The following is a 9,104-nucleotide window of genomic DNA, read 5'->3' on the forward strand; positions in this document are numbered from 1 at the left end:
ATTGTACTTATAATTTATGTTACCTTTGAAATATTTAAATTTTATTTAGTTTCTTTTCTTATATATGGTCTTTTGTTTATAATTACAAAGACAATAGAGGGAAACTTGAATATGAATTTGGGAAACTTCTGACGACAATTGTCTCATGGTCCCTGATTGATATTTGGTAATGTCTAGTAGTGATAGGCTGTGTAGGTGACGAACACAACTATCATCGCGTCAGTTGGGTTATCTTCTTTTCTGACTAACAATCGAAAATCATATTTGACACTCCAAAATTAATAAATTCTTCTCTTTTCACTTTAGCAAAAAACTTTTTTTCCCTGTGTTTCATACTCTAAAATTCAACTAGTTATTTTTAAATGCCAATAACATTAAAAACCAACGGGCCATTACAAGAAGCAAGGGCCAAAGACAACCTATACAGAGCTATACCATGCACTAGAAACAAACTTTGACAACTTCCGACACAGGCGTATGTGACTCATATAGACTTATATGAGCCTCATAAGCGAAAAGTAATGGTACGTAAACGCTTCTAAACATGTACGAGACCAACCGTCTCCCATAATCGGACGAGTCAGTTATGAAAGCCAAAATAAGGCCTCATTTCCGTCCTAACACCACCAGAGCTCAAAATCTAAACCAACAATCCAACAACAACAATGGTGCACACTGCATACGATTCAATCCAACTCCTCAACGATTGCCCTAAGAAGATCAACTCCATCCAATACTACGCCTCCAACATACTCCTCGCCTGCTCCGACGGATCCTTACGAATCTACGCTCCTCAATCCGCAACACGTCCTCCATCCGCCGATCTCTTTTCTCAAACCCTAGACCTCAGGAAGGAGCTCTACGTCCTTGAACGCACCGTCAATGGATTCTCCAAGAAGCAGGTGCTGGCCATGGAGGTCTTGGCCTCCTTAGGCCTCCTGCTTTCGTTGTCCGAGTACATTGTGTTTCATAGGCTGCCGAATTTGGAGACGCTGGCGGTTATTTCCAAGGCGAAGGGAGCGAATTTGTATGCGTGGGATGATCGGAGAGGGTTCCTGTGTTTTGCTAGGCAGAAGAGAGTCTGCATTTTCAAACATAATGGTAAATTCTCATTGAATGTTAAATACGAAAGCGGATGAACAAACACAAGGATTTATCGTGGTTAGGTTTAAGTTGGCCTACGTCCACTAGTGGCAACTAGGTATAATAATCCAGACTATCACATATTGGCTGATAATAATTCATACTTATATTTTGACCAATGCTGATCCTAACTTTTACTTTTGTAGACGAGCAATCCTGTAGCATAATCATCATACATTTTAGACTCAATTTACATGTGATTTATACTTGATTTTGCTAGAGGTTTCTCCATTTTGTCCATGTTCTTTATTGTGGTAGACTGATAGAAATAGATTGAAGATCAAGTATAAATCTATGATTGTTATGCTACTGGGATTGCTCTTGGTAACAAAAGTGAAAGTTAAGATTATCATCGGTCAAAGGCACAAAGTGTTAGTATGAATTATTATTGGCCAATATGTCATAGTTAGGATTATTAAAATCGAATTTTCCTTCTTTTCATATAGAGGTTACAAAATTAGGATAAGCATGTTTAAAATAAACGAGCTGGGAATGGGCTAAGGCCGGTTGCTGGTAGTCCCGTGTCACTTTTCCTTTTAATGTCTTGTTCGAAACTGGCCCAAAGGCCTACGAGCCCAACATTTTGTTATTAAATTGAGAACAAGTAGATATGTGAACTTGTAACTGATAGATGTATGCTATCTTATTACAGTCTAGAAGATCAAATAGTTGAAATTGGTTTGTTTTAGACCTAACATGTGTGTTGTTATGTAGGAGGTAGGGGATTTGTGGAGGTTAAAGAATATGGTGTTCCGGATATAGTGAAGTCAATGTGTTGGTGTGGTGAGAATATATGTATGGGAATTAGAAGAGGATACGTAATATTGAATACCACAAATGGTGTAGTGTCAGAGGTGTTCCCACCTGGTAGGACTGCTCCACCATTAGTGGTGCCCCTTTTACCTGGAGAAATACTTTTAGGGAAGGTATTACACCTGAAAGATTATGTTGATTACTTTTTTGCATTATCTTTAATACCTGAAAGATTATTATTAGCGTACCTAAGTTGTATTCATGTCATTCTTTTTGTCAGGATAATATAAGTGTGATTGTGGATCAAAGTGGCAAACTGATACCTGAAGGCAGAATTTGTTGGTCTGATGCGCCTTCAGCAGTTGTCATCCAGAAACCTTATGCTATCGCCCTTTTACCAAAATGCATTGAGGTATCTTTACAATTTCTTATTTAGGGACATGGTCATGAGAAAACTCGTTCTTCGTGAGAAGACCAAAAATCTCCATACTACATAATGCAATTTACTGCATATATGTGATATGAAATTTTTTTAGTTTACATTAGGCACTTGTAATTATTAGAATTTATACATTGTACTCCACTGGAGTCTTGCAGATCCGGTCTCTGCGGGCCCCTTACCCACTGATGCAAACTATAGTTATACGCAACGTACATGGTATTCAACAAGGAAGTAATGGCGTGATTGTTTCCTTGGATCAAGCTCTTTTTGGATTGTTTCCTATACCTCTTGGTGCACAGGTTTGTCTCGGATCAATGTAAATGAAGTTATAAAACTGTCAGTCTGTCACTAGGGAATGAATTGTAAAATCCAAATACTGTATATTTAATGCAGATCATACAACTGACAGCTTCTGGAAACTTTGAGGAAGCATTGGTAGTGTGTAAGTTGCTTCCGCCAGAAGATTCAAGTCTAAGAGCCTCAAAAGAGCAGGCAATTCATATTAGGTAAGTATAACTGGACACTTATGGAAACATTTTTATGACCTGCAATTCATATCCTTGTATTCCTTGATAGTAATTATTATTTTATAACTTTTCTTCGAGCCGGGGGTCTCACCGGAAGCAGCCTCTCTATCCCTATGGGGTAGAGGTAAGGCTGTCTACATCTTACCCTCCTCAGACCCTACCATAGCTTTGCTATTGGTGGGATATACTGAGTACGATGATGATGATGATGATGATGATGATGATGATGATGATATTTTATAACTTTTCTAGAAGGCGTGGGAAAATTTTTATGCTTATTGTTGTTATTCAAATGTACAGATATGCACACAATCTGTTTGAAAACGAAAGATATGAGGAGGCAATGGAGCACTTTTCAGCATCTCAAGTAGAAATAACCCATGTGCTCTCTTTATATCCATCTTTTGTTCTTCCCAAGTTGCCTTCTGAATCAGAAAAAAAGGGCGATTTAGTGGAATCTGATGACACAGACTCTTCTCTAACCGGGCTACTGGAATCTGATGACAGTCCTGTTCTTGAACCCAAGAAATTGAACAACAGTAATTTAATGGCTCTTATTAAATTCTTGCTTAAAAAGAGACCCAACATTGTTGGAAAGGCGGCTGCTGAGAGCACGGAGGAGGTTGTTTTGGATGCTGTTGGACAAACCTTTGTCAATAATGAAAGCAGCCGAACGAAGAAATCAACTAAGGTAACAAGTAACTTCCCCGTATATGTTTCCTTAAAAGAATGTTCTTTTAAGTAATATAGTTATATAGATGCAGACAAGTAGTTTTATGAGTTTATAAACTCTTTAATCTTTTTATGTGTTGAATTATTTTCACATGTAATGTAATGTAGGCGTATACATCTTTATGCCTTACAAAACTAGTTTTGAGGTGTTATGATTTTTTTTACATAAAACCAAATGTATAAAAAGCTTATTCCTAAAATAGTATAATCTAACATATCTTGTTTTTGTTTTAAACAGATTTATAATAACTTAACCATATATTCTTTAATAACTAATATTGAAACGAAAAAGGTGAAAAATAATTAGGAGTTGTCGTGACACCCCCCCCCCCCCTTTTTTTTTTCTCTTTCCTTAGATGTTGTCAGTTATATAATTGTAACTGAGCTTTAAGAGCATAGTGGGTTTGATATATCTTACCCATCGTTCAGGAAATTATATATTTGTAAATTAATCAAATGCAGTTTTAATTAATGTAACAATGTGTAGAGCTGGGAAATTTATTTACCATGAAAGTACATTCTATATATAAAGCAAACATGGTGTGGTCTTTTCTGCATATATTTTTGAACATATGTTACAATTTTTTATCAAGCCTTTCACAGCTTTTAAGAGAATCCTTTATATGATTTTATGTTGTAACTGTAGTTTCTTTTGGTTGTTTAGGGACGAGTTAATGTCCCTACTGATTCAGGTGCGAGAGAGATGGCAGCAATATTGGACACTGCACTTTTGCAGGCTATAATGCTGACTGGACAGAGTGCTGCAGCCATAGATTTAATGAGAGGTTTTAATTATTGTGATTTGAATACGTGCGAGGAGATCTTGCAGAAAGGAAATCATGATACCTGTTTGTTAGAGCTTTACAAATATAACTCAATGCATCGTGAAGCTCTCAAGCTTCTTCATCAGTTGGTGGATGATGCCACATCAGATGAACCTAAAACCGCGCATCCCAAAAAGTTCAAACCTGAGATAATAATAGAATATCTCAAAGTAAGTTCTTTTGATATGATGATATCAAATTATTTTTCCTCCTTTTTGTTTGATTTAGCAGTGGCAAAATGGGTGGGTTGGGTAACACGCTAGAAAGAGGTTCAGATCAAAATGTACTGTGAAAACTAGGCCTGTAAACGAAGCGAACAAACACAAACAGGGTTTTCTCGTATTTTTTGTTTGTTAAGAAAATTAATGTGTCCGTGTTCATGTTCATGTTTGTTTATGTTTGTTTGTTAAGTGTATAAATGAACGGCGCACGTACATAAATGAACGAACATTAATGAATATAAATGAGCGAAAATCAATTAAACGTGAACATCAATCTGTTGGGTCTATAAAGTAAAATAAAACTAGACTAAATTGCAATGAACCTAAAAAATTTGAATAAATATATAAATGAACTCAAACAATCATAAACTAACGAACATAAATGAATGTAACCAACTGAAGTTAAGTGAACGAACAGGCATATACGAACTTAGTACCAAACGGTTCACAAACAGTTCACCGAACGTTCGGTACATCTACAGGCCTAACAAAGTTAAAATAAAAATAAACCTTTTTTTAATAAAAAGATTTGGGAGACAAGCATTTGACTACACTTTAGCGACTTCCAAGTTTTGACTCTTTCTTCCAATCTCTACGATGATCCATAAAATGGAATACTCTTGATTATGTTGTGATTTCTGGAATTGTTTAGTGTTTATCATGATAAGTTTATGTAATCTCTTACATAATAAGCTTTGAATTTGTATGGAGCTTATTAGAATGTATCTGAGATGTTGTTATTGTGCAGCCTCTCTGTGGGATTGACCCTATGCTTGTGCTGGAATTCTCAATGCTTATTCTAAAAAACTGTCCAACTCAAACTATCGATCTCTTTTTATCAGGAAATATTCCTGCAGATCTCGTTAATTCTTACTTAAAACAGCATGCCCCGAGCATGCAGGCCACATATTTGGAACACATACTCTCAATAAACGAGAATGGAATGTCCTGGAATTTGCAGAATGAAATGGTAACATTCCCTACATGCTTTTATGTAACTATTGTGTTTGTATTAACTTATAATACTGTGTTTGCAGGTGCAAATCTATCTTTCAGAAGTTCTTGATTGGTATTCTGATCTGGCGGATCAGAAGCAATGGGATGAACAAACTTATACCCCAACTAGGAAAAAACTCATAGCTGCATTGCAGAATATGTCTGAATATAATCCCGAGGCTTTATTGAAGCAAATCCCAACAGATGCTTTATATGAAGAAAGGGCACTTTTACTCGGGAGAATGAACCAACACGAACTTGCATTGTCCATATACATACATAAGGTATCGCCTAAACTTTAAAAAGAGCATTTGAACATCATATTTATTTGTTTTTGTTTTTCATACTAATATTTTTCTTGATATTCCAGCTTAATCTTCCTGAACTTGCACTATCGTATTGTGATCGCTTGTATGAATCAGAAGTTAATCGAAGACCTGAGGGTAGCATATACCTAATTTTACTGCAAGTTTATTTGAATCCTCAAAGAACAAACACAAGAATTGAGAAAAAAATCAAAAGTTTAGTTTCTTCACCGATGAATGATTGGAAGGCTGGTTGGTCAACAATCAAAAGTAAGGCAAGAGGGTTAGGTAAGAAAATTGTAGAAATTGAGGGTGCGGAAGATAAGAGAACGAAGGCAAGTAGCAGTGATGGCGGGAAAAGTGATTTTGATGATGATTTTGATGAGGAAAATTCCACGATCATGCTTGATGAGGTTCTTGACATACTGAAGAAGAGGTGGGACCGGTTTCACGGGCCAAAGGCCTTGAGACTCATGCCCAGAGAGACTAACCTAAAAGTAAAACCTATACTTTCTCTTCTATTCATCAATTTATAATACTGTAGCCACATTCTTTATTTATCTGTGAAATGTATTTTAGAAGTTGCAACTTTATACTTCGTTTTATTGTCATTTTGTGTTTGGCTTTTGAGGCTTTCTTTTTCCTGTTTGATTGTTCAGAAGTTATATCCGTTTCTTGGACCTCTCATGAGAAAAACCAGTGAATCATGTCGAAACTTTGCGGTGATCAAGAGCCTGAGACAATATGAGAGCCTTCAGGTATCTTTTGCAAATGCTATTATCATGATTAATAAATGCTCTATAATTTATATAAAAGGAAAATTTGCAAAGTTGAGATACGTGGTTTTGGTTATAGAATCTACACTAATGGTAACTTCTGATGGGGATTTATCATCTTCTGTGAAACCACGCCTGGTAAATGCATTTTTAAACTAATATGGGATTATGGCGCACAGGTTAAAGACGAACTGTATATCAAAAGACAAGCAGAACTGAAGATAACCGCTGAGAGCGTATGTTCACTTTGCCACAAAAACATAGGAACCAGTGTTTTTGCAGTGTATCCCGGCGGAGACACCATTGTTCACTTTATTTGCTTTCGGAACTCCCAAAATTCCAAAAAAGGATCTTCTCTAAGGAGACAATAAAAATCATATTTTCCAACTTTAACTGATCTGCTATCCTCATGTTCTTTTATTAATTATTTAATTTTTTAAATAAACTTGTAAATTTAATCTTGCCTTGTGAAATTTGTATTTGCAAATGTATTTATTATACTGTTGATATTTATATCACTCATCCTTTTAACCCATATATTTCTAACTACCATCTAAATATGCAACCAAGCTAGTTTAGCAATTTATATTGATCTACGATCATCTGTAACGGGGGCAGTATAGGGGCAAATAAAGCCTCAACCGCCCCCACCCCCTCCCCCCGCGAGCATTGTAGGAGCGTAGACAGACATGGACATTTCTACAATAACGCCATGTGGCATGAAATGGTAACGATTGAAGAGGCATATACCATTACACACGTTTTTGGCTAAAACGAGTGATGATGTGATGACATTAACCATTATTCTGGCCTTATCAAGTTTAGGCTAAAAACACGGCTCGATTGCAACTTTAGCTGGTTGTGTATTGATTAATTGTACGATACAGGTACGAAATGCATATAGAAAGAAAGATATTATCTGAAAACAGCATCTTTCCTTGCAAAACGGTAGACAACAACACCGGTCCTCGACACAGCCGACGGTCCATCTTCATGCACCAAATCAACCCGAAAATACTTTTTCGCCTTCTTAAAAAACCCAGCCTCCTTCTTCCACCTTCTCAAATGCGCCATCAGAAACACCTTCCCACCATCACCATCGCCATTACTACCACCTAACAACAAATACCTCAACGTCTCAATCAAAGGCTCATACAAATGATCATGATACACCACATCCGAACCAATAATAATATCATACTCCCTTCCAACCGCTTCCATTTCCTCAACTTTCCCCCAACTTAACGCCGCCACGTGTACTCTCCCGCCACGTGGCGCCAACACGTCCGAATTCGCGTCGGCATTGAACGTGATGTTTGGGAGCACGTGAGGCAGGTCCGTCACGGTGTCGTCATCGCCGAGAATGGCGGAGGCGGCGATTCCGACGACGCCGGTGCCGGAGCCTAGCTCCAGAATGCGGATTTGTTGACGGTTATTCCGGTTGTTGACGGAGTTAATGGCGGTGGAGAATGAGTCGGTGTTGGAAGGGCTATAAGAGTCAAGGAGGTTGATGAAGGTAGCGGCGGCTGGCCAGAGCTGGAAGGAGAGGCCTTGGGAAGGTAGTTGACGGATTACGACGGCGGAGTTGGTGGAGTTGAGGTGGTAGGTTTGGTGTTCAACTGCTTCAGGTATGTTATTATTATTATTATTATTATTGTTATCTTTTTCGTTTAGTAACAGCATTGTGACGGGATTGATCTCCTCGTCGTCACTATCGGTGGTCATTAGATGATGACGCCGTCGTTTTTAGGGTTGGACGTTGGAGGAGGGCTAATAATATTAAGAAATTATCGTGGGAAGTAGGTCAGGTTTGATTATTTTTGGACAATTTTGCCCCTTTGTCTCTAACAAGTTGGCGGCGTTGACCTGATGATATTGACTTGGATGTCTAAAACTACTGGCCCACCGTTCGCTTAACCTTTCAAATCAGGGTCGTCGTTACAGTTTGATTAGTGGTTAACAAAATTTAAGCATAATTTCGTAGTTATTTATAAATTAAGTTCGATCAAAATAGTAATGAACTAAATAAATTTATTCATATTTTGTTGTATACTTAAATAAAAAAAACTATATTAACTCACAACTCTCTGTTACGTGTTATGATAAATGACGGATCCATGATTTAAACGGGTAAAAAGTTAAAGTGCAAATTTCGGTATTAGTCATTGTGGCTTGCTATAAGTTTTCCATTCAGATGAACCCAGAGGCCAGAAATGTTTTAAGGATCATTTGTTAATTGCAATGCAATAATTTTGTAGTCCATTTCATGTCGGATCACACGTTGATTTTTGTTCAGGTTGATATCAGCGAATTCAACTTCCAATAAACTTATATATTACCCATTAATAATAAAAACCTCCACATCTTTGTTTTCAACCATAAGAA

General features: G+C 37.1%; 2 protein-coding genes across 3 annotated transcripts; one reads left to right on the forward strand and one right to left on the reverse strand.

Moving 5' to 3' along the window:
* The first annotated feature begins 632 nt into the window (after positions 1 to 632).
* On the forward strand, positions 633 to 7,288 carry LOC143637139 (vacuolar sorting protein 39-like). Of its 2 annotated transcripts, none has more exons than XM_077104586.1 (12): positions 633 to 1,101; positions 1,858 to 2,069; positions 2,177 to 2,308; positions 2,494 to 2,637; positions 2,732 to 2,844; positions 3,166 to 3,556; positions 4,262 to 4,591; positions 5,391 to 5,612; positions 5,680 to 5,922; positions 6,009 to 6,440; positions 6,603 to 6,701; positions 6,899 to 7,288. In XM_077104586.1, the coding sequence occupies exons 1-12, from the start codon at positions 666 to 668 to the stop codon at positions 7,088 to 7,090; spliced, it is 2,946 nt and encodes a 981-aa protein (XP_076960701.1). In that variant the 5' UTR covers positions 633 to 665; the 3' UTR covers positions 7,091 to 7,288. The 2 variants fall into 2 exon arrangements, with proteins under 2 accessions (XP_076960701.1, XP_076960702.1); XM_077104587.1 differs by lacking the exon at positions 633 to 1,101 and adding an exon at positions 1,468 to 1,776 and having other exon boundaries at positions 6,899 to 7,284.
* A 248-nt stretch (positions 7,289 to 7,536) lies between these two features.
* Positions 7,537 to 8,618, reverse strand: LOC143637103 (uncharacterized). The gene has a single exon (XM_077104554.1). It carries the CDS (start codon positions 8,442 to 8,444, stop codon positions 7,635 to 7,637), a length of 810 nt encoding a protein of 269 aa, XP_076960669.1. The 5' UTR covers positions 8,445 to 8,618; the 3' UTR covers positions 7,537 to 7,634.
* Positions 8,619 to 9,104: the final 486 nt, after the last annotated feature.

Source organism: Bidens hawaiensis, unplaced genomic scaffold, assembly GCF_021521415.1.
Source record: "Bidens hawaiensis isolate Kalapana, Puna unplaced genomic scaffold, B.hawaiensis_p1.1 tig00008125_1, whole genome shotgun sequence".
NCBI lineage: Eukaryota > Viridiplantae > Streptophyta > Magnoliopsida > Asterales > Asteraceae > Bidens > Bidens hawaiensis.

Excerpts from the sequence above, each read along its gene's own strand:
- LOC143637139 (XM_077104586.1), top strand. The coding sequence starts at position 666 with ATGGTGCACACTGCATACGATTCAATCCAACTCCTCAACGATTGCCCT. Across the intron at positions 2,309-2,493 it reads TTTTACCAAAATGCATTGAG|ATCCGGTCTCTGCGGGCCCC; the intron begins GTATCTTTACAA and ends GGAGTCTTGCAG. Across the intron at positions 4,592-5,390 it reads TAATAATAGAATATCTCAAA|CCTCTCTGTGGGATTGACCC; the intron begins GTAAGTTCTTTT and ends GTTATTGTGCAG.
- LOC143637103 (XM_077104554.1), bottom strand. The coding sequence starts at position 8,444 with ATGACCACCGATAGTGACGACGAGGAGATCAATCCCGTCACAATGCTG.